This window comes from Notamacropus eugenii, chromosome 5, assembly GCF_028372415.1.
Source record: "Notamacropus eugenii isolate mMacEug1 chromosome 5, mMacEug1.pri_v2, whole genome shotgun sequence".
Lineage (NCBI taxonomy): Eukaryota > Metazoa > Chordata > Mammalia > Diprotodontia > Macropodidae > Notamacropus > Notamacropus eugenii.
In genome coordinates this window covers 432719500-432745142 of record NC_092876.1, presented here as the reverse complement: position 1 = coordinate 432745142, position 25643 = coordinate 432719500, and the positions used below count along the sequence as shown (strand labels likewise).

General features: G+C 37.2%; 3 protein-coding genes across 12 annotated transcripts in view; 2 read left to right on the top strand and 1 right to left on the bottom strand.

Annotated features, from left to right (window-relative positions):
- CASK (calcium/calmodulin dependent serine protein kinase) overlaps positions 1–25643 on the bottom strand; it is a 436118-nt gene that overhangs the window by 148804 nt on the left and 261671 nt on the right. For all 10 annotated transcript variants that reach the window (XM_072615124.1, XM_072615127.1, XM_072615128.1 and 7 more), the window contains 2 exons: positions 10472–10574; positions 1808–1983 (listed from right to left, as the gene is read on the bottom strand). In XM_072615124.1, the coding sequence (XP_072471225.1) occupies positions 1808–1983; positions 10472–10574 (279 nt within the window). The remainder of the gene's footprint in view (positions 1–1807; positions 1984–10471; positions 10575–25643) is intronic.
- On the top strand, positions 14020–14858 carry LOC140507151 (small ribosomal subunit protein eS4-like). The gene has a single exon (XM_072615138.1). The coding sequence runs from the start codon at positions 14148–14150 to the stop codon at positions 14841–14843; it is 696 nt and encodes a 231-aa protein (XP_072471239.1). The 5' UTR covers positions 14020–14147; the 3' UTR covers positions 14844–14858.
- On the top strand, positions 15523–24018 carry GPR34 (G protein-coupled receptor 34). Its single transcript, XM_072615135.1, is given in 3 exon segments — positions 15523–16591; positions 22659–23854; positions 23857–24018. Coding segments are annotated over 2 exon segments (1164 nt in total). The 5' UTR covers positions 15523–16591; positions 22659–22743; the 3' UTR covers positions 23910–24018.

Genomic DNA, 25643 nt, shown 5'->3' with positions numbered 1-25643 from the left:
GGACAGTGCATACATCAGGGACAAAGTGTAAATGAATGACTGGTTCAGAATTAAATGGGAAGGGAATGGGTTGGCTTATCTTCTGAAAATTACAATGCTCCTTTAATGACCGCAAACTTCTTCCAGAAACAAAAAGCAACGTTAATAATATTAAGAGCTATTATATGGTTTTGACCACTACAGTTTCCGAGGAATTAAAAATATCGTAATGAAAAAGCAAATGGTGTGTGTGAGCAGGCTTCCACAGGTCACAAATAAGGACCTTTGTTGAAGAACTAGATCAAAGGATATCATGAGGGAAACAGATAATGGAAAAAGAAGACTGGTTGTTCACATGACAAAACAGAGGAATAACGGTTCATATGTTCCCTGTATCTTTGCAATGTCAGGAGAAACTAGGAAGGTTACCAGCATGTTGTGTAGCTGAAGTCTGGAAAACTTATGGTTGGGGATATGGGAAAATAGTGGTAAAGGATGGGAAGGCTCGTGTGGGTTGCAATCTCCATCTCCTGACCAAAGGTACAGCCAAACTGCTAAGAGCTCAGATCTACTTTAGTACTTGAGTACAGGATAAAATAATATGAAAGGAAGCCTGAACTACCAGAATAGCTTTAAATAACACCGTGCGGTGTGGTGACTGTGTTTACAACACAGTTAACACTAAAACATAAACAACACCTTTGTAGGCAATGAAGGAAGAAAGCAGGTCTGGCTAGGCATACAAAAGCAAGTATGAGTGACATGCCTCACACAGAATACAAAAAGGCTAAAAGGAATCGAGCTAACAAAGACTGAATTGAAGGTTGAGGGGAAGAATAGCTAAGCTTACAGAGGATCAACCTTTCTAATGCAGTTTAACTATAAAAACAGAAATCAATAAAAGGATGCTTTGCCCTAAATTGCTAAACCATTACCAGTTAATGTTTCAATTTTTTTTCTGTATATTCTTATTGTCAAAGTTAATTTTGATATTCAAACAGAGTAGGTTAAAGCTCTATCTTCTGGTTTCCAAAGTTTGGAGCAAGGATGGGCATCTAACAGACACTTTATCCAGGACAAAACCGAAGACAAAGGAAAAATTCATTTACAACAAATTCCAAGATACTGTTCAAAGTCTTTTTTATTCACCAAGAATTCTATTATTTGAATATCTTTTTAAGTAGCCAGAGTTTCAATTTTGCTGAGGTTTAGAAATCTACCGGTTACACAGACAGCTTTAGTGTAATGATATTGTTTGTAAAAAATCTGATCCACACTGTAGCTTTGTGAACAATCCAAGGAGATAAAAACCTGCTTAGAAGTCTAATGGTTCCTATTCTAGGTTACTGGGGAAAGCCAAAGTCTTATGAGAGCCTAATATTATGTAAAAGGATCCACCTCAATAAGATGGAGCTTCAGGAGCAAAGACAAAAACTTGTATTGACAAATTTCATGTGAAAAAAGAACCAAACAAGCAAAAAGCAAGGTGACTTTTTTATCTGAAAACTGAAATCCAAATAATACAAAACAGAACTGATAGTCAGGAAAGAGACTAGGGAAGTAATATGGAAGTCCTTGTTAAGATTGTCTTCTTTTCCTATAAACATGGGTGACACCATGGTTAGCAAGCTGTTATACTCAGGGAGAAAAAAATGAAGACTCTAACAAAGATATATCAATGACACAATCCTGCTGACTTTGCTAAAGAAAGCTACCGAGCTTGTGGATCCCTGTGAAATTTGAACAATAAGCAAACTAAAAAGACAGAGTAACTGAAAAAAATAATTTAACAGCAGATTTTAACTTCTGTGGAAAATCAATCACTCACCTTATATTTTCCTTTAATAATGCCTTCAAACAATCTTTCCTTGGTTCCGTAAAAAGGCAAACAGCCACTCAGCAGGATGAAGAGGATCACCCCACAGCCCCAGACGTCCACAGGCTTCCCGTAGGGCTCTCTTTTGACCACTTCTGGGGCCATGAAGTGAGGCGTTCCTACACGGCCTGTGAGGAAAACATGCAGAAAGTACGGTAGGTTTTGTATTCCCAAACTGAAATTAACAGAGCAATAAAGAATCAACAATCAAGCAAGCTTTTATACCATTATTATCGTTTCTCCTTTCTCAGAAACACAGATGACCAAAGTTGAAAATTACTTCTTTTTTCATCCTTTGAAAGCAATGTAACCTCTGAAGGCAAAGACCTTATCTTCTCCCTTTCTGGTATCTTTGATAGGACCTAAGATATTTCTTGGGCAAAACTGGGCATTTACTTGTTTATTTTTCTTTTAAATATCAAGATTTAAATATGTGCATTAAATTGTTAAATACATGGGGTACATCAGAAGGTTATGTAATGAGTGGGTTGTAGGAAAAGTCATGAATTTGTCAGAATTGTCTTTCTGGATTTTAGCTTTGTAAAGAAATCATTAAGTAAAGCTTCTAAACCACAGGTGTGTGCGTGTGTGTGTCTGTGTGTGTGTCTGTGTGTGTCTGTGCGTGCGTGCGTGTGTGTCTCTTATTCTGGGCACTTCCTATTCATTATCTCTGAAACCACATTTTGAAGGTACTCACCTACAAAGGTATAGAAATAGTCCAAATTATTACAAATGTTGTAAAAGTTTATGGAACCAAAGCTAGGCCTTAAACTATTATCTTAGATGGAAATAGCAAAGTTTGAGGTCAAGTAGGGTGACACTATGATGTCTGAACCTGGAAATTATATTCTAGCAAGGGACTAAAAACCACTGTAGCCTCACTATAATGGTAGTAAAGTTGAGACTATATTATAAGGCTCATATGATCACTAATTCAACTGAAACATTTGGAAAGTTACTATTATGTCCAAATACACTGTGCTTGGTACTGGGGATACAGACATTATTTATTAAGCACCTACTATGTACAAAGCACTGTGCTGGGAATATAAAGACCAAAAATGAAAGAGTTCCTCCCTTCAAGCTTACTCCATTTTAGAGAAACACTACACGTTAAGTGTATGTATACATATACATGCAAATACATGTATCTCTGTTTATATACAAATTAGTCAATAAAAACGTAAACAATGGAAATTCAAAGTAATTTCTGGAGGTGAGAGAGAACTACACTTTGGGGAAGATGAGAAAACAAGTACTTATTAAGTGTCAGTCATGTGCTGGGTATTCCTGCCAGAGCTGACACCTGGGCTAATCTTAGGAGTCTAGAACTATCTAAGAGGCAAACATGAAGAGGGAGGGAATTCCAGGCTTGAGGGGCAGATATAGCTGAGAGATGTGGAGGCAGAGGAAGACACTAACTAGGGATATATATCATGCACATGAATAGGAATGACAAAAAGACAAAGGATTGTTATCACCAAAACACGCTAAAAATATGAAGAGGAAGATCAAAGCGGCCTTCATGGATGGCACAGCATTTGAGCTGGACAGTGAATGAAGAGAAGTGCTTCAACAGGAGGAAATGTGAAAGATGGAGGCAGTGCAGTTGGCATCAATGAATAGATCTCAGAGAGGACAGCATGAGAGCAGGGTGGAGCTAGTGAAATAAGCTGGCTTAAGGCTAGTGATGGGGAATGGAAAGAAATGAGCCTGGGAAGACCGGTTGAGCCAGACTGTGGAAGTACTTAAAATACTGTGCGCCAAGGGTTTGTTTTTAATTTTAGGAACAAAGCAAGTTCTTAAATGCTTTTGAACAAAACAGTGATAATGTGTTACGATGACTGCTTTGGCAGTCATGAGGATGGATTGCAGTGAGATATGACTGGAGAGAGGGATTCAGTTTAACTAACTAAATTTTTAAAAAGACTTGAAGTGATACTTTGGTAACAGCTGTACGAGCAGACAAAAGGCAGATGCAAGAGAGAGTGAAGAGGCATGGAAGGATGTGAGAGATATTCTGACAGATGCCGAATGAGGTCCATGATGTACCAAGTTGTACTAAATACCATACTAGGCTAGAGTACATCATAGTGAGGCTCATTACAGTCCTGTGTAGAATGTACCAATTTTAGTTTCTGCTTCTAAATTAGAATTCTTTTAGAGCATGATTAAATCCAACAAACATACATTAGTTTCTGCTAAGTGCTAAATTACATAGCACTACTGAACTTGAGTGCAGAAACATAATATTTTCTTATTTAATGAAAAAAATCACTGTTTGGATTGAAATGATGGGTGATATGTTAGTTGCATGAACTGACAAATCTTAAGAAAATACTTTAAGGATTGTGTGCTTGCTCTCAAGAGACTTACAATGTGTTATACTAGTAATATCAGCACCTGTATTTTGAAAGGGACATGCAATTAGGGTTATCTAAAGTAGAATTAAAACCCAGCACTACTTTTTTGGGAAAAGACTAAAAAGAACAAGGTGGTAGAATTATGAATGTTGTAATAACAACTCTAAAAGAGAAGACACTTTTAAACAGAATACAAGTACATTTAATCCCAAAGATGAAATTATTATTGTTAGTTTTAAAATATGGCCCACAAAACAAAATCTTATGACTACCACTACAATATGGGAAAATATGACACTCCTATCACTAAGGCGACAAGGACTTTCCTTCCAGTATACCAAGCGCTTCATAAATTCTTTTATCTCACTGTTCCAAATCTTGGGGGTCAAAAGGTAAACCATTCAATACAGAACCCTGAGTGTCAGTCTCATCCCACTGCAATCATTCTGTATTTATTTTGTATAGCTTCTGTATTTACTTACCTGTAAACATGTTGTATTCCCCTAGTAGACTGTAAGCTCCTTGCAGGCAATGGCTGTCTCACTTTTTATTTGTATCTCCAACACTTAAGAGAGTGTGCTTTGAATATAGCAGGCACTTAATAAATGTTTGTTGATTGCTTGCCTGATACACAGTAGGTGACTAATTAATGTTTGTTGAATTATTTATTGACACAAAACTCAGTATTATCCCACTTGATCATCAACACAAGCTGTCACTGATCTTGAGGAATCATAAATTCAAGTTGAAAGCCAGATCAAGAAGCTAATGGAGTCAGGTGATTGAATAGACTTCACAGACTTTCAGAGGTGGAAGGGACCTTAAAAAAAATCCAACTGAATAGATGAAAACTAAAATGAGAATCATAAAATAATAGGACTACTTTCAGGAAAAAAAATTTCCTTTGAAACTAAAAATTAAATTCAATAAAATTGGCACATTTAACAAAATGTCTTAATAGTATTTAGAGAATCAGTTTCATTTATTCAGCTTAGTTATGGCTAAGGGTCATATTAACCAGTGATCTCTAAGTTCCTTCTTAGAACTGAACATTTTTGACAACTTAACATTTTATTACATTATCTACATAATATTATACTTGAAGAAAATGAGCTAATACTCCAAAGCCAAGGACATAAATCAGATGAAGGAAAGCTACCCTGAATAGCAAAGAATCATTCTTAAATCCATAAAAAGTCTGAGTTGGACTTTGAAACTGAAGTTGAAATAGTAATTGTGCCTTTGCTATTTTTTTTTTTTTGAGAATATGGTACCAACTGAGAGCAATTGCTCATCATTTCCTGTAGGCTGCCTACCATACCTAGATTTCCGATACTGATATCTGAAGAAAATAAGCTCCCCCTAGAAAAAAACATTATGACCAAAATCGAGGAGAAATTTCTCCTCATTGTAAGAGAAAGTCTCCTTATCTAAAGTCATTTTATTCAACCATATATTCTACTCTGATGTCAATAATTTATGTCAATAAGTGTGAATCTGAGGAAAGTAATTAACCTCTCCCAGAAGAATCTACAATTAAAGTATCATCTTTCATTGTAGATTATTGATAGACTCTGTTCCTTATTAAAATGATTTAACATTCTATCTTCAAATAGCGCTAATCATCAGGAGGTTTTTCCTCATATTTGGCCAGAGCTTGCCTTCCTCTTTTTAACTTCAACTCATTGCTCCTATTTGGTCTTCTGGGACAAAATAAGAAATAAGAAGTCTGATTTCCTTTCCCCATGACGATCCTCCAGATCTCTCAAGTCAGTTATGATGTGAGTTCCTCACTCCCTTCATTATTTCAGAGTCATCCCCAGTTCCTTCAATGAAACTTCAACGCATAGTTGCATTTCTCTCAGGCCCTATACTAGGCATCTGTCTTTAGATACACTTCAACTTGTCCATCCTGAGCATTTGGAATCGAACCCAATAGTGCAGATGTGATCTGACCACAGCAACGCATGATAAAATCATCTCACTTGTTTCACAGAAGCCCAAGACTGAAGTTGTTTTATTCACTGCCGGGTGACAACAGTGACTCATATTGAGCTCTTACTTTATTAAACCCTGTCAGTATCATTCACAGTATCTGATGCCCAGTCATGTCTTCCCCATCGTTGTATCTGTATGGCTTATTTCTGAATCCAAATATAAATCTTCATGTGTATCCCTGCTAAACTTCAGACTTCTGAAGTATACTGCAGGAAGAACAGGAAAAGACAGGGCTGAAGATGGATATGAAGAAAGAAAACATGGAGGGTTTTGGAGGTATTGGGGCTAGGGAATTGGGTCAGAGGTTGAGAGGTTGAATCTGGGAAGGAAAAACTTGGATAAATTTTGGAGGAAATTTAAAGGAAAACAATCTCCAGACTCAAATACTGGTCAAATTCTACTTGAAGCCAGAAGAAGAGCGATATCAAGGACAATAAAAGGATCGAGAAAGATTAAGGGAAGACCTAGGAAGAATAAGGAAGAAAACCCAAAGAAGACTCAAGATGGAAAAGGACAACACAGTGGCAAGAAAAGACAAGATACACAACAAAAGGTAATTGGAAGGTAAAGCAACATGAAAAAGTGGATTTGTGAGTGGTACAAAGTGATGAAAGAACCGCACAGGTTCCTTTACAGCTGATGGAGAGGCGGGTGTCACTGCTGGAATGAGTGTTGAGTCTAAGGAAAGGGGACTGAGCAGGACCATCAAGTTATTGAGAAGTCATAATTACCTGTTAAAGTTTTAACCAAGTGTATAAGGTAAAAGTGTAAGTATCCACAAACAGGAAAAAAAAAATGAAACTGAAAAATCTCATTCAGTACAAAGAGTAGTGGAGATTTTGCAGTGACTTGCATGAACATGTCTGTATTTCATGCACAGAGAAGTGACTGTTTTCCCTGTACCAAGTATAGGCTGATCTTTCTCTGGCACAGAAAGTGAAGGAACCTGAAGGAAAAGGAGATATGAGGCAGAAATGAGGTAGATCAAGAGAAGGAAAAGGAGAAGTGTACAATGAAAGCATAAAGCCAGATCTGACGCTCTTTCTGAAGAAGGGAATGCTCTAAGGAAGAAGAAGCTACTTGTCCTTCAAAGAATGATACAGCATTATTTGAGATCATTTAGTGAAGGCATCAAAGGTATTTAGAAAAAAGAATCAAAGAGCAATAAAATCGTTTAGTGAATTCATGCTCAGGGGTGTTCAGGACATTATTTAACTGGGGTCTACTATCTCCCCAGGACATGTATGTATGATATGTCAGACAACCTCTAAAGACTTATTAAAATAGATGATGATCACTCTTTTTTGTCTATTCACATGGATACAAATACCATTGCAGAAAGAAGCTAAAAAGTATTGCCAATGATTACTGAGAATGAGAAAGAAAATGAAGACCACAGGGGAACAGGTTATATTTTCCTCACTTTTGCCTACTGAGGTAAAGGATGATGGAGAGAAATACTACCCCGTCATTAAACAATTGGCTTAAGGAGGCAATATCTCAGGGTGGGTGTGGGGCTTCTGTACTACAGCTTAAAATACTGGCATGACAGTCTCCTGACTTGAGTCTAACTAATAAAGGCTGGTAAGAATGTATTTGTCAAGTAGTCTTGCAAATCTAAATCTAGTCTAGGAATGAGACCGTGTACGCGTGTATACACACACACACACGTATGTGTGTACGTGTATATGTATACGCTCTTCAAGCTAGATAGCATGGAGAAAGCACAAGAGGACCCCCAAAGCAGTCAGCTTTAAAAGAACAAGATGGAGAGGCAAGGCTAGACAGTTATTTTGAAAAAAGAAAAAAAAAGATTGAAGAGTAGCGATATGAGGAGGCAGCAAAAAAAAAAAAGGAGTAAATTCTTGGTCTGCATTAAGAGCAGCATGGCTTCTAGACAGAAGGGAGTGACGGTGCCACTGTCTTCTGCTCATGTCAGACCTCATCTGAAGTACTATGTTTGTGTTCTGGAACCATGGTTAAAGAAAGACGTTAATGTGCTGGATAGTGTTCGGAGAAGAGGAACCACATTCGCGAATGACCTTAAGTGACTGTCAGTTGAAGTAATTGGGGATTTTTGCCCTGCAGAAAGATTAATCAGGAGGAACATGCCAGCCATGTTCAAGTATATGAAGACCTGTCATATAAAGGAGGGATCAGACCAAATCTTTTTTGGCTCCAAAAACAATATTATATCTTTTCTCACTCATTTATTTAGGCTGTATTTTCAAGTCTTTTTTATAGACTATTTGACATTTAACAACAAATTTTCAAGATGGGTTAACCATCAGGAAGTTCTTCACACTTAGATGGGAAAAACTGAAAACTGAGAACAGAAAATGTGACCACATGCAGCACACAGTCATCATGCAGGGCTTCCAGCAATTGAGCAAATACATGAACATGGAGAAATATACAGGTGTTCAAGAAGACTAGCTAAATGCAGTAACTACCACAAAAGGCAGAACTGATCTTAAAAATGAGGTATGACTTTTTGTTACTACTGAAAGTTGACCTACACTGAGAAAAACAGAAAGTCTATCCACGAAGCAGGGTTATAATGTATGAAACAGTCTGGTTTCTTTCTAGTTTCTAATATTCTGGAGGCATCATCAGTAGAAACTATCAGTTTACAAGTCTGGTATCCAAATTAATAATTGTGTTCTTAGACCATGGTTCAGTACTTACTCACTAAACAAAAGTGTTAGAATTAGTGAAAATGGCAAATTTCATAGTTTTTCATCAGCTTCCTCTAATATTAGATCCAACTTTGTCTCAGACAGGAAAGAAATACTTGTTTAGCTCCAGGTTTTTATTTAGTTGGCTTGATGGAGGGATGAACAGCGTTTTGTCTATCTTCTTCCTTAGGATGCAATGCTCAAGCATCTGGCCTGAAGATGTATGATAGGCGGGGGGGTGAGTGATAAGCTATAGTGAGTTCTGTTAAGTAAAATAACATGCCTAAGAGAAGCTCTCACCAATCTCTGACTTTGTAGGAATTCTCTAGAATAAAACCTTGCTATTTTGATGTTTCTCACCTCTGGTGTAACTGGGTGTGAATGCAATCTAAGAAAAAATTTTAAATGTGACAGTATTACAAAGGCCTTGTGCTGTTTCTCTTTTTTTTCTTTTTTTCAGAGGGGGATGTAGGGAGGTTTGGGGGTAATTATTAAATTCTACTTAAGAACAATGGTTCTTACAGTTGTCAGGGACCAACTGCGCTAATGATTAGCCATTATTGGCCAAAATCCCTGATCTAGTCATTGGAAGCCTGACAATTGCAAGACAGATGTGGGGAAAAGTGCAGAGGCAAAGGAGGGAAAAAAATTAAAATGGGACAGATTTTTAGGTGGAATCTATTAATAGGAATGAATGAAAAATGAAGTATATGCCACTATAAGAAACATCTCCCCCTATAAATTGTGTTAATGTTTTTATTTCATATGTAACTGCTTTTGCAAGAGTTTTTTTTTCTTTCTATTTATGTTTTCCCTTGACTACTATCTACATCAGTTTGCATTCCCTGGGCATACAGAAATGGATGGTGTGCTTAAAGGAGAAACTCTAGGTTCAAAAACTGCTCCGGAAAATGCACAATATAGACAATCTGTGCACAGATAAATGAATACTTATTGTGGACTCTGTTTAACTTGCTGTTGTTGACTTGTTTTCAGTCCTGTCTGACTCTTCATGACCCTTTGGGGGTTTTCTTGGCAAAGATATTAGGGTGGCTTGCCATTTCTTTTTCCAGCTTCATTTTACAGATAAGGAAACTGAGGCAAACTGGATTAACTGACTTGCCCAGGATCACACAACAAGTAAGTGAAGCCAAATTTGAACTCCGGTCTTCTGGACTCCAGGCCCAGCACTCTATCCACTGTACTACTCAGCTGCCCTTTTAACTTGTAGAACTGCCACAGATGTGGGGAGACACTGGCGACCATCTAGCCCAAGAGGGGCGTTTTAACCACCTATGAATGTCACTGGTTGCACCACAATACTGGAGGACACTGATCTGGTTAAGAAAAGATCTCTGCCTTCAAAGAGCTTTCGTTTATTTGGGGATACACAACTGCCAAGGTTAGAACTGTCTGTTTACAGGCTTAGGCTTTATTTAATTATTAGGGGGGTGAGGTAGGGAGAATGGGAGGGAGTTGGAGACCCTGAGGCTAGAATAATAATTGGTTTAAGGGACTGGTAAGTGATTGAAAGTGGGAGAGTATTGAAAGTTGTTTGTTTGTTTTTTTAAACTTACCTCCAGCAACAAGTCCAGACTCTCCTAACTGAATGGCTACTCCAAAGCCTCCAAGTTTAACAGGCGCTGAGTTTTCTTTTGAGGCAAGGAGGACACAATGTGGCTAAAAAAGAAACGAAAGACATTATTATCTTTTAGAGTTCAGTACAATTTGCTCACAGAACTGAGTGAAGTAACAATAGTGAGTTCAAATTTTCACACAAAGAGATCTCGTCTTTTCCTTCACGGTGGCCGTTGGCCTTTCTAGACTTAGATTTTCATTACTTGCTGTATTTTCCAAAGACTTGCCTGTCATAGCCCAGATTCTTCAGGAATTCTTTGCTCCCAACATTAGGATCACTGTGTAACTAATTTGAAATCACAGACATTCATGAAAGGCAGTCAACTTTTCTCTCTTTCCACCCAGCACTCTCTCCCTTGGGTGATATTCTAGGATTTTAAAAGAATAACATGCTTCATTTTCCAAAATATTTTTCTTTCTATTTATGTTTTCCCTTGACTACTATCTACATCAGTTTGCATTCCCTGGGCATACAGAAATGGATGGTGTGCTTAAAGGAGAAACTCGAGGTTCAAAAACTGCTCCGGAAAATGCACAACATCTGTATACAGATAAATGAATACTTATTGTGGACTGTCAAAATACTACAAAATATTCCTTGAAATTCCCTCATTTGCTGGTCTAAAGGACAGTCATTTTTGGTGGCCCAATTTTATGAAAATGTCCCTTCACTCTGGGAAGATAAAAGTGGCTGCTTCTCATTCTGCCTTATGCTATCACCTCAAGCATAAAGCATTCAAGTTTAGTACCGAGGTATGATCACAGACATACAAACATAGCATATATATGTATATGTACTTACTAAATAGTAAATGTTTCTCTTTTACCCAGGGAACCCTAAGGATCTTCCCCTCCCAGTTTGATTTTTTTTTTTTTAACATCCCTTGAGCAACTACTTCAAGAAGTCTATTTGTTGAATGGGTGTATCTCACTCAAAGTGAGAATGTGATAACACCTTACCCTGAAAGGGCCAGGGTCTGCCTTTGCATCCTGGGCCGTCTCCAGCCTTCCTGATGAGTATCAGGCCACTGGACCCAGATGGCTCAGGAGAGAAGGTGAGGCTGGTGACCTTGCACAGCCCTCCCTCACTCAAATCCAAGTCATCATCCTGATGTCATGGTCCTCTTCCAGAACAAAGGACAAACACACAACACCAAGCCAACAACAACATATGTACACAATGTAATATAATACATAGATTTCTAAATAATCAACTAGTCACTAATTTTAGCTTTGACTGGTAATATTTAGCTAGTATACTGTAATCCTTACACTACAGCAATAATTTCAGATTTTGTAGGGAATATCTTTTGTAGCTACATAGATCTATAATATTTGTATAAGTGGCAAAGACAAAAGGAAGTCTTACGACAAAACAAAGAACTGTACAAGTTACTTAAAAGTGAAAAGAAATGCCAAAGTAGAAGCTGTAACAAATTTCTAAAAAGGAACAGAAACAAAAGAAAAGGTAGCATGTAGGAATGAGTAAAGCCTGAAAAGCCAAAGAAGAAAAAAAAAGGTAATATGCAAATGACAAGAAGGGAAACATATTTTTAGACTCAATAGGAATGAGAAGGAAAAAGGGAGCCCTAGCCTTTCATTATATACTAATCACAACAATAAGTTAATATTTTACAAACATCACTGCATTTTATCCTCTTCACACCCTTAGGAGACAGCATCATCTCAATGTACATCTCACTTTTTCAGAGGCCGGCTCACTGATTTCTCTGTTTACAGGAAGGAAGAACAAAAGCACTTCTTAGACGTCTACTGCATTCCAGGAGCTGTGTTTAGGGCTCATTTATCTCATCTGCTCCTCACCACAATCCTGAGAGGTAAGTGCTATTATTAATCCAATTTTATTTTTGAGGAAACTGAGGCACACAGAGGGCTAAGTGACTCTTAGCGCCTAAGGCCAGGTCTGAACTAAAGTCTTCGTGACTCCAGGTCTTGTGCTCCTTTCAACTGCACCACCCTGTTGCCACTAGCGGAAAGATAAACACCAGGGATGGATGAAACCAAATAGGATAATGAGTTCATTTCCTATTCTCTAATTCTATCTTAATTCCTCCTTTTCCCCCTAAAAACTGGGGAAGGGTAGAAGGGAGAAAAGTAAAGTGGTTGGTACAGCTAGAAGGCAGTTTTTCTTTCTTTCCTGGTTGAAAAGCATTAGCTATTACCTTTAAGAAGTACATCAGCCCCTCTCCCTCAACAAGCCTATTGGCAACACCTAAAAGCAGGGAGAGCAGGGTTTTTATTGGCTAGTGCTAGGGACTAGCCATTCCAGTACTGGAAGATGGAGTGCAGGTGCAGGTAGCATCTTGGTAGCTGGGCAGTACAGTGGGCAAAGCACTGGACTTCTGATCAGAGAGACCCGGGAGAGACCATCACTTCTCTCTGCCCCAGATTCCTCATCTGTAAAATGGTGGCAGTAGCACCAATTTCGCAGGGATGTTGTGAAGCTCAAATGAGATGATATATACAAGGAGTTTTGCAAACCTTTTCAATGACAGTCATGATTATTGTTGTGTCAAGAGAAAATGGGTAGGGAGGTGCAAGGTCAGGGATTCTGTGGGATGGTTTCCTTCCAGATATCTCCTCGTAAAACATTTAGCACAGAACTTGGCCCAGAGCAGGCACTTAATAAATGACTGTGCCTACTATGGGGTCAGATTCTGTGCTAAGCACTTAACAGATATCACATAAAAGAATGCAAACAAATAAAATAAACTAGAGAATCAACAAATCAATACTGTGAGTCAGAAGGCCGGCAAGCGCTCTGTCCATGACAGCACTTTTTCACTTGTTCATTCATTTATTCATTCTTAGTGATTGTCTGTATCCGAGGTTAGGGAGTCCAAATGCAGGGGAGGGGAAGGAAAAGAAAGACTGAGAGAAGGCAAAGAAAAGAGGTGGGGGAGGGGAGGGAAAGACAAAAGACAGAGACAGGCAACACAGAGTTTAAGACTAGGAGAAAAGCTATGCTGGAAGAAAAGGAAAAGGAACAAGCATTCATCACGTGTTTACTCTGTGCTAGGCATCATGTGAAGCACCTTACAAACGTCGTATTTGATTCTCACAACAACACGAGAAGTAGGTACTGGTCTTACAGTCATTTTATATTTGGGGCAACTGAGGCAGGGGTTGAGCACTTAGCACACTGCCTAGCACAAGTAGGTGCTTAATAAATAAATGTTTATTGACTGACAAGTTCAGTGACTTGGTCCAGGGTCACACAGCTAGCAAGTATCTGAGGCCTGAAAAAGAGCAATACTGATTTTACTCAAAGACTGATGACTCCAATCTAAAAGCAAGCCAGAAACTAGCATTACCACTACAAAGCCACTGTTACAATTTTGAGAACTTGGAAGGTGAGTGAAGATGAGTAAACAGAAGTCTTAAGAGATGACCTACAAATTTTGGATAAGAAATTTATCTTATACACATCTCTTGCCGTGCGGCCTTGGGACTGGCTGGTTGTGCTGCTGATAAAGATGCCGAGCCCCGAAAGGGTGAAGTGACTTGGCCAGACGCACACAGCTTGTAAGCAGACGGAGCCTCTGACCCTACAGCCGAGTAAATTTCCCACTTTAACTCGGGTTCAGTGTAACCATGGCTCGTGGTCCCAAGAAGCATCTGAAGCGTGTAGCAGCTCCAAAGCATTGGATGCTAGATAAATTAACAGGAGTTTTTGCTCCAAGACCATCCACAGGTCCCCACAAGCTGAGGGAATGTCTGCCTCTCATCATCTTCCTGAGAAACAGACTCAAGTATGCCCTGACTGGAGATGAAGTAAAGAAGATCTGCATGCAGCGATTCATCAAGATTGATGGCAAGGTCCGCACTGATATTACATACCCTGCTGGCTTTATGGATGTCATTAGCATTGAGAAGATGGGTGAACATTTCCGTCTGCTTTATGATACAAAGGGCCACTTTGCTGTTCATCATATTACAGCTGAGGAGGCTAAATATAAATTGTGCAAAGTTAGAAAAATCTTTGTGGGTACAAAAGGTATTCCGCATCTGGTCACCCATGATGCCCGTACTATCCGTTACCCAGATCCTCTCATCAAAGTGAATGATACAGTTCAGATTGATTTAGAAGCAGGCAAGATCACTGATTTTATCAAGTTTGATACTGGTAACCTCTGTGTGGTGACCGGTGGGGCTAATTTGGGTCGAATTGGTGTGATCACAAACAGGGAGAAACATCCTGGCTCTTTTGATGTTGTCCATGTAAAAGATGCCAATGGCAATAGTTTTGCCACTAGGCTCTCCAACATTTTTGTTATTGGTAAAAGGTAATAAGCCTTGGATCTCTCTTCCCCGAGGAAAGGGTATCCGCCTTACAATTGCTGAAGAAAGAGACAAGAGATTGGCAGCTAAGCAGAGCAGTGGCTAAATGATTGCAGATAAGAATTTGTAGGGTATCAATCAAATTGAGATGTTACAATTTTTAACAAAAGTAATTACCCTACAAAAATATAAAATATGTGAAATAAGAAATAGGTAGCTTAAACAACTCAGTCTTATCAAGTGAAATGCCTTTCTCTTCTTGAATTAGGGTACTGTGGGTATGAATGTTGCATAAAATGTTGGAAGATGTTATCTGTACTGGTTTTGCTTAACAACTTTTCTTTGTTAAATGGGACAGCTCACTGACTGGAAGATAGAGAGAGGACATATCCCAAAATGGCTGATGTGAAAACAAAAGATAACAATAAAAGTTCAAGGAAAAAAAAAAGAAATTTATCTTATACACAAGGAAAAAGCGGTGACAGCTTTTAAAAAATCTAACATACTTTTCATTTCTCATCTGATTATTGTGCTCCTTCCTTAAGGGTATTCAAGATGACTTTGCAGAGTTTGGTCTCATGATAAGCTTTCCTGAATGCCTGCTATCTTAGAATTGTGCAGAGATCTCACATGACAGGAAAAGAAAATTGATGTTGTGAGAGCAAGAAATATCTGATGTACAATCCATATTCAGAGAGAGAGAGAGAGAGAGAGAGAGAGAGAGAGAGAGAGAGAGAGAGAGAGAGAGAGAGAGAGAGATTTCCAACATGTTGGGTAAATCTTCTATGGAAGATGTGTGAGAGGGCATGGATAAGTCAGCCAGGATAAGAGGACATAGACAGTTTGTAATTTGCATCACTGAAAGGAATACTCATATTTATAAGGTCACAGACCTATCAAAGTATGTCATAAATATCCAGAAAGTTAAGTTACTTAAATGTGATTTTGTAAACAATACACTAGTAAGATTGACAAAGTCACAAAGAACAAACAGAAAAAGTAAGAGTTGTAATTAGCAAGTTAAGCTTTGAAGTTAACAAAGAGAATTTTATTTTTTATTTTTATATTTATATATAAACTAGGAAACTCTGGAAATCACTAAAAGTGCTACATAAAAGCCACAGAAATAATTAGAATGATTACAAAGACAAGGCTCCAAGGTGACAGCACCCCAATACAAGAAACAACAGCTAGCTGCTCTTCATCTTCACTGACAACAGAAAAGAAGAAACAGCTCTACTGCAATGAGGTATTTAGATTATGCTTAAAGAGAATCATGAAACACTGGCATGGAAGACAAGAGGGAGATGGAATACTCTTTAACACTGGTGTAGATTAAGTGTGATACCATTTAAATGGGGACAGAAACATCCATTAAGGTCTCTATCAACCCTAAGATTCTTAATGAATAAGATCAAATTCCCATCCCCCAAAAGGGGCAGTATCTGATGAAGCTGACATGTTAAAGGATCAGGCGTATAAATACATATTATACAAATTAGGAGCACACATGTAAAACAAAAACCCTTTCTTTTATGGCTCAGCAAAACAAATTTCTGAAGTCCCAGGTTTGTTCATCATAGAACTTAAAAAAAAAAAGGTATCATCACACATGCAAGCCTGACCAATTGCTTCACCAACGGAAGGAGAAACACAAAAAGTTAAATAGCTGTAAAGGAAGTTCAAACCACTTTAGCTAAGGAAGCATTTGGTTTAACTCCTGTTAGTATTGGAGGATTGCTACAAATGACTAAACTGTGAGTATTTCCTTTGATTTTTAGATAAATGAAAGATTTTCATCTAAGTATTTTTTTAACTAATGATAAAAATTGCACTTAATTCATGGTAATATTACTTTACTATAATAATATTTTGGTTTTAGATATAGATGCTAATTTGGTTAAATTTTACCTCTACTTTAAAATACAAAAATGTAAATTATGCCCATTTATAATTATGTAAAGAACATTAGGTAATTCAAGGCACCAAAACCTTGAGATTAACACTATAAAAATGTTAACATTGTTTATACAGTATAGTTTGAAAGATACTTGAACATATTTTTATTTTGTTCAAATCAATGGATTTTCATGAAGAGGGTAGCTTCAATGACCAATCATCATCAAGTTAGCCTGGGTGGTATAGTAGAAAGAGCTATGGTATGAAGATAAATGTTTAAATCCTTAGCCCATCAATTTATGTGATAGTCTCTGGGCTCCAGTTTTCTCATCTGCAAAAGTGTCAAAAGTATCTTTCATCTCTAAAATCATATGATTCCCAAGTTGAAACTAAAATCTATTTTGGAAATGTTTTCTATCATTACCACAAAAAAGCATATATATATATATGTTTTTCATGTATTAATATGAACTGTAATCAGGATGTACACAGGAGTGTTTCCACAAATCTACAGAAACCGCAATTTTGAAAATGTCTATTGGTCTAAGGCTATAGCTGTGTCCACATCTATACTGTCCAGACCACCATATTTTAACTGAAACAGAATTAGCCACTATGTATAATGTCTGCTTTTGTTTTAAATCTTCTGTGTTCAGGAAAAGCTGTGTGAATATATAACCCTGCAATTTCCTAACAAGTTAAGCCTGGATACTATATAATTTTAGAGATCTCCTAATCTAATTGTTCCTTTTGGAGGGGCAAGAGAGCCTCTACAGAAATTTGCCAATTCTTCAGTTATATTATGAAAATGAAGTATTCTCTCTTTCTCTCCCCCACATACGCACACATGCACACGTATACACACAGAACTCCAATTAAACAAGTTTTCTCTGACTATCATTTATCTCATCTCTGATACCAAATGAGTGCACCTCTACATAAAATGCAGGACAGAAAAGCAGCAGTCATGCTCAAGTACAGCAGCTGCACATGTCAGTTATTATGTATCAACAGTCAGAATTCTAGCAGGTAGTCTGGATACTCTTGTTCTCAATCAAATGTTTCACTGTCTCTATGAGGAGCTCAACCTTTCTTGTCCCCACCCCTCCAAAAAAACAGTATTCTAAAATTTCTAAGTGCTAACAGTTCGGTTTCTTCAACACCCCACCTCACCAAATTTATAAAAACTAAAGTGTCAACATAAACATAATCTAATAATTTGCTGATTATTAATCAACTTCAGCTATATAACACATCCACGACTATCAGTCATAATTCTATATGCGTGAATGTTAGTCAATTATGCACCAATTTCATGATTTTAGGAACCAATTGTGATAACTTTAAAACTGGAATAAATGAGAATAACAAATATTTGCTAAGACTTTTTTTCAAACCAATGCATCTTTCCTTAGCTCCTGGTTAGGAAGGCAAGGAAATGGGTTCATGTTGAATAGTTTATGAGAGAGTTCATTAGCTAAAATTTTCCTAACCTCAAAAATAAGCACTGGAAATGGATTTGAGAGGATGTGTTCGGTTTCTTGATAAATATTTACTAAATGGTTAATTAAGTCTTAACTATGGAATCTTATGCACTAGTAACTAGTCTCAGTCCTTATCACTCTTGACATCTGTACAAGATGACGACCAATCTCTTCTAAATCTCTCAGATATTTTCACTTCCTTAGTTTTATTTTGTTTTGGAACGCAGGAAACAAACAAGCATTTATTAAATGCTTATGATGTAGGCATAAGAACAAGTACTTGCTAGGAATACAAAGTGCAAAAACACAGTTCCTGGTCTGAAGGAGCTTACATTTTAATGGGTCAGACCACATCTAAACAATAATGGAGATACACAGCACTGACAGAGTAAAGAGAGAGCAGATTTTGGAGCTGAGAAGACCAACATTCAAGTCCTCCCCTTGATAATACTTCCTATTTAAGGTTAGGAGTTGAACACAAGGTGCTGAGCTGTACTGGTAGAAGGTGTTTTCTCACCTAAAAGTTCCCAATATCAATGAAATCACAGATCCAGTCCACGTCCCTATATTTAGTATTTTCTTATCTGTACATGTTATGTCTCCTTCCTCTAGTACATAACAAACTCTTTCAAGGTAATGACTATTCTGTTCTTGTTTCGACATTACCAGTGTTACATACAGTGCCTCGCACAGTGTCGGACTCGGTGCTTGTTGAACTGAACTCAAAATGACAGTGTGTGCTTTTGGAATCATTCTTGACTCTCCTCTCTTTCTTTCTCCCACTGTTAAATTTCATTGCTTTTTTCTCCACAACATTCAGACTCTCAATTATCTCTAACCTAGATTTTTGCAACATCTTCTAACCTGGACACCTGGCCCTTGGTTTCCTTCCTCTTCAATCCTCCCTCCACACAGCTGCCCTGGATCCCTCCCCTGGATCCCGAAACTTCCATGGCTTCCTAATATCTCTAGAATAAAACAGAAACTTTTCTCTTTCGAATTTAAATCTTTTCAGAGTCTGACTGCAGCTACCTTTGCAGTCTGAGTGTTTATCATTCCCCATTCACACACTCTTCATTCCTGACAAACAGGCTGCTTACTGTTCTCTGAACTCAGCACATCCTCTCCTGAATCACTCCTTTGCACAAGCTATCTTATCCCTATGCCTGGAAGGAACTTTCTTACTTCTTCCTCTTACAATCTTTAGTTTCCTTGAAGGCTATGTTCAAGAAAATAGAGAAAAAAACCTTTCCTTACTCCATAAGTTGTTAGTGCTTATGTGTGTATGTGAAATAGTGTGTATACATGTACACACACACACACACAAGTAAACTATTTCTTTTTTATATGGTGTATCCCTGCTCCTACTTCCTAGTAGAATGGAAACCCCTTATGGACTAATTTTCATTGTCTTACAGCCCTCATGTCCAATAAAATGCATCGTATACAGTAGGCACAAAAGGGCTTGGTGAATAGAATTTTTACTCTGATATTTATTTATTTCTCAGAACACACAATATTTTATTGTATTTTACTTATCTAGTATACTGGGCAAGAAGCCTATCACAGGGAAATTGCTGTAGTAATGAGATTAATCTCCTTTCAAAAAAAAGAATTCTGGCATAGTCTATTCTTGGAAATATTATGATAACTTGGATGAAAATGATGAAAGGTCTTCTAGTTAAGTCGAAATATTAGTATGACACACAAATTAACATTTCTAGAGAAAATACTGATCCTATAAAAATTAATTACACCTCGCCTTATGCAAAAGATGTACTGAAAAGTTTCATGTAAATGAAAATATAAATATATTTTAAATGCTCTGGGGAGCCTGGTTATTTAAAGGTATTTTATGTTAAATGCTTTTGTAAATGAAATAATCAGCCTCAGATTTGTGTGTAAAAATTAATTTTTATTAATTAAATTAAATTTATTAATCAGATGAGATTAAACTGTACACTTGACAGATGTTTTCCAATTACATATTAATCTTTTAAATGACTAAGTGGTGGGAATACTGTCATCTAGTCAGATTGTCCCCCTCCATCTCCCTGATTTTTTAGGATCCAATTTATGTCCTTTTTTATCCATTCAATTACTCTGGTCCATGTTGATTTTTATTTTTACTTCCCTAAATCTTTCTATTTTTTTTGTTTTATAAATTTAGCTTGATTTGATACACATTTTGTTGTTGTAAATCTATGTAAAATCTAGTCTTTATTCCCATACGTAAATTAGGTTCTCCTTCATCTTTCTGGATTCTTTACTTTTGGCCTGAATTCATTTAACAGGATACTGTAGTACATGGTAGGATGCTCAATGCATATTGGATACTTAGGAAATTGTCCATAGTGACAAACTCTGTTACCACTAAAACAAGAAAATTAGTCTCCATATGATCGTTGAGGTGGATGCATCTCCTTCTCAGTCTAATTTGTTGTACCTTCATCCATGTCATACCTATGGGGTGTACTCCAAGGTTCTGACTTGGGACTTTTTTCTCTTTTCTCTGTGTACTCTCTCAGTTGGTGATCTCATCAGCTGCCAAGTGTTTAATTATAATCTCTTTCCAGATGATTTCCAGATCTATAAAATGCAGCTCCTTTCTTCTGTGATGTAGTCCCACATAACAGACGGCCTACTGGACATTTCAAACTGCTTGTTCTATAGGCATCTCATATGAAACCTCTTTTTACCCAAACCCAACCGTCTTCTGAAATTCTCTAACATGGTTAAGGCCCTATCCATTCTTTCAGTCACCTCACTCTCACAATCTCAGTGGCATCTTCACCTTCACTTCCCCCAGGTACCCTACTAGTTGCCAGATACTGTTGATTCTCTCTCCATCATGTAACTCCTCCTCTGTGCCTTTGTCTTCCCTTGCACAGTCACCATCCCAGCTCACCACATCCACTCCTGACTGGGCTGCCGCCATAGATTTCAAATAGTATCCCTGCCTCAGGTCTTGCCTTTCTCTCATTCACCTTCCATTTAACCACCAAAATGATTGTCCTAAAGTATAGAGCTGACTGTGGCACTTCTCCTACTCAATACACTTGAGTGGCTTCTTATTACTTCTAAAATCACATATAAACTCCTGTTATTCACAGTAATCTTTTTATTCATTACTGTCCTACACACACCAACCACATTGTCCTACTTCCTCATACACACCACCCCATCTTCCATCTTCCCACTGGCTCTTTCCCCATCATTCCCTTTCTTTCCACCAGTTATTAGTGACTTCCCAATCCAAGGTCACCGTGTATGTATTTCATATGTACCTTCTACATACCTGTTTATGTTCATGGTGCCTCCTCCATTAGAATGGAAGCTCCACAAGGACAGAGACTGTTATCCCCCTTTTCTTTGTATCCTCAGAGTTTAGCACAATGCCTGACATATTATATGTGCTTAATAAGTGCTTGTTGATTGATTTAGTAATAAGATTAGATTCACTAGCCAAGACATAACTCAGCTGTTGTTGTGCAGTTGTTTTTCGGTCTTGTTTGATTCTTCATGACCCAATTTTGGCTAAGATACTGGAGTGCTTTGCCATTTCTTTCTCTAGTCCATTTTACAGATGAGGAAACTGAGGCCAACAGAGTAAAGTGACTTGCCTGGGGTCACACAGCTAGTAAGTGTCTGAGGCCAGATTTGAACTCAGGAAGATAAGTCTTCTTGACTCCAGGGCCAGCACTCTGTACACACTATGGCACCACCTGGGGGTATTCAGAATTTTTGAATTACATGCATACTCTCCCATGTACACTATGACACAAGGACTGGATTATAGGCACTATAATTGGGGATGGTGAGCTTCTCATAATTTGTGAAGCATACTTCAGGTGCTCAACAAGTATTTCATTCAACTATCAGTGATCACTTATTAAATGCTTTTAACACTTACTACAATATTTTGCTAGTGACAGGAGATATGAATATACTTAAGACATGGCCCTGAACTTAAGGAATTTATCACTGAGCAAATCACAATGCTAACAGGAATGGAAAAAGCCAAATCAAGGCAATGTACACACCTTAGGGTTCAGTCAACATTTTGATGACACTATCTAATTTTTCACTAATGGAATAATTAGCGCCTAAATAACTGACACCTGGCAATTCTACTGCCCTTCTGGGTTTCACCTCCACCTTTGTCCTCAATTAAACATTTTAAAGTAATGACTGAGACAAACTGTCAAACATACGCTACCATCGGAGGAAGGGTTCTAATAGGATGTGCTGAACGTATTTATCTGGTTGTATTACAGATGGAACAAATGTTACAGTCAGATGGTCCTAATGAGCAAAGAAATATCAAAAGTAAACTTTATGATAAAGTCTGAAAATGAAATTTTAAAAAAATTGCATTTTGGCCCATAGGAGGTATGCCTTTGAATTACGCAATGATTTTATTGCTTACATTTTGTTGTAGGCTTAATATGACAGCATGAAGACTTCACTCAAGAACAACACTGGACCATTTTTGCTTTCCATATACATATAGAAGAGAAGTGTCAATGACTCCCACAGTTTCAGTGACTTCAGCTTCCACTCGCTCCCTGCCTTGTGCTTCCTACGACATCTTCATGAATAACCAAAGTAGCCAGTGCCAGAATGACTCAACAGGGACACCAAATGCTACCACCTGTCCCATGAATGAACAACTACTGTCTGCTGTTTTAATAATTTTTTACTCTATTGTTTTTATTGTGGGACTCGTTGGAAACATTATAGCTCTTTATGTATTTTTGGGAATCCATCGGAAAAGAAATTCTATTCAGATTTACCTGCTTAATGTAGCCATTGCAGATCTCCTACTCATCTTTTGCCTCCCCTTCCGAATACTGTACCATGTTAACAAAAACACCTGGACCTTGGGTGTGACGCTCTGCAAGACGGTGGGAACACTATTCTACATGAACATGTACATCAGCATCATTCTTCTGGGTTTGATCAGTTTCGATCGTTACATAAAAATTAATCGGTCTACCCACCAACATAAAGCATTAACAACGAAGCAAAGCATTTACATCTGCTGTGCAGTGTGGGCAGTAGCTATAACTGGATTTCTAACTATGATTATTTCAACACTTAAGAAAGGAGGACACAATTCTACAATGTGCTTCCATTATAGAGACAAGCACAATGCAAAGGGGGAAGCAATTTTTAACTATATTATAGTGATCGTGTTTTGGTTAATTTTTCTTCTACTAATCCTTTCCTATGTTAAGATCGCCAGCTATCTTCTGAGGATTTCCAAAAGGAGAGTCAATTTCCCTAATTCTGGAAAATATCATACCACAGCACGGAATTCTTTCATTGTGCTTGTTATTTTCACTATATGTTTTGTTCCTTACCATGCTTTTAGATTCATTTATATCACATCACAGCTATATACAACGCCTTGTTACTGGAAGGAGATTTTCCACAAAATCAATGAGATCATGCTTGTATTCTCATCTTTTAACAGCTGCTTAGATCCAGTTATGTATTTTCTGATGTCCAGCAATATCCGCAAAATTATATACCAACTTCTTTCCAGAAGATTTCAAGGGGAATCAAGCAGAAGTGAAAGTACTTCAGAATTTAGAGTAGGCCATTCTCCGCATGATACTTCTGTCAGTGTTAAATTCAATCAACATACAAGAGTACTCTGACTCGAATGTGTTACAAAGAATTATGAATCATTGCCTTTTACCAAAACCATTTACTAACAATAAGTCCTACAAGTATTAGAGAACTACCAAATTCAGTACTGATAATGTTTCTAGCATTACCTAAAAAAAAACCAAAGCAGCATTTACTGGATTTTTCATTTTGTAAATATAAGCGCTGTGTTTCATTTCCTTGACTTGCCAAATAATATGCTGAAGAGGAAGAAAAGGCCACAGTCACTGCTATATGATTTTAAATCTATGGTATTCCAGACTAACATCTTTTAAAAGTGTTAATGAAAATCATTGCTATATTTGTAAAAATGGACTGCAAAAGTATTTATTGGGATTCATAACCTTAATAACATTACAAGCTAAAGAAAATTTTAGTTTCCCAAACTGGTAAACTAATGTTGGTCTATGTTTCAGACTATTTAAATAGTGTACAACGAATAGAGGGGATACATGTCTCAGATTACTTTAGGTTGACAGAAATGTGTTGTAATTCAAAACTCTGTCACGTATTCATGTTTTTAAAAAAAGTAAAACATGAGATTTTCCAGTTTCTATAAACATCTACATGATTATGGTGGATGAATTGATACCTAGCAAACTAAATACTTTTTTTTAATATACACGTAGACATACACAAACCAATTACCATTTATTCCTCAACTACATGGTAAAATAAAACTATGTAAGGAATAAAGAAAGCCTAAAGCTTTGTCCATGTTATCTAACAATACGCAAAACACTTCTCAGAAAACAATCCCTGTGATACAACTGAAAGTGGTAGAAACTGAGACTACATTTAAAAAGCACATGGATCTGGACACAAAATAATCAGATTTCTAAATCAAATAAACTTATTCAACAGTTTCTGGGAGAGAGATTACAGGAACAAGTAATATCACTACTCTACCTTAATTATAAGGAAAGAAAAGGAACCCAATATGCTCAATGATTAGGGAATAATATAAAGTGCAGTGCGTAAATATAATGGACTACTGCTTTGCCATAAGATGTAACAAAAATAAACAAAATGCAAGTGAAGCGGTAAATGAATTGCAGAACCTCAATTACATACATACTGAATATGACTGAATAAAAAGAGCCAAGACAGAATTTAAAAAAATACAAAGAAGAAAAGGGATATCAGAAGGGGCTACAGGAGCAAAAAGGATATTTCTATGATCATTTTGTTAAAGTTAATATATACTTAAACCAAATTGCAAATAACTTAGAACTTATGATTTTAGGGTGCATTTTATTTTGTTAATCTGAATGTTTTACTGATGTTTATTAAGCTGAGTTTTTCAAAAGAAATTCTAAAAATTAATAAAAAATCGTAGAATTTAAAAGTCATAAGGGACATGAAAGAAAAAGGGATATTATTAATATTAGCCCCGTATTGCTCTTTCTTTGTTTTTTTTCCTTCTGGGGAGAAGGCTAGTTGAAACCTTTTCCAGAAAAAAAACCTGAGAACAGTAAAATCCTATGCTGGCCTTTTTTTTTAACTTCTTGCTCAGTTTCCACTGACTTCTATTGAAAATGGAATGCCAGTGGGTTCCCAGAGAGCAGGAATCATTTCTTGCACACCTTCATATCCATCAGAGTCTAACACAGTAAGTGCTTAATACATATTGTTGAAGATGATGCTTCCCTTCCACTAGGTGTAAGGCTGACCTTTAAAAGTGACAGTTACTAGAGCTGAGTTCTTTCTAGTCCTACCCTTATTACTAACAAACACTGGGAAAATTAGC

Coding starts and splice junctions, on each gene's coding strand:
- LOC140507151 (XM_072615138.1), top strand. CDS start 14,148: ATGGCTCGTGGTCCCAAGAAGCATCTGAAGCGTGTAGCAGCTCCAAAG.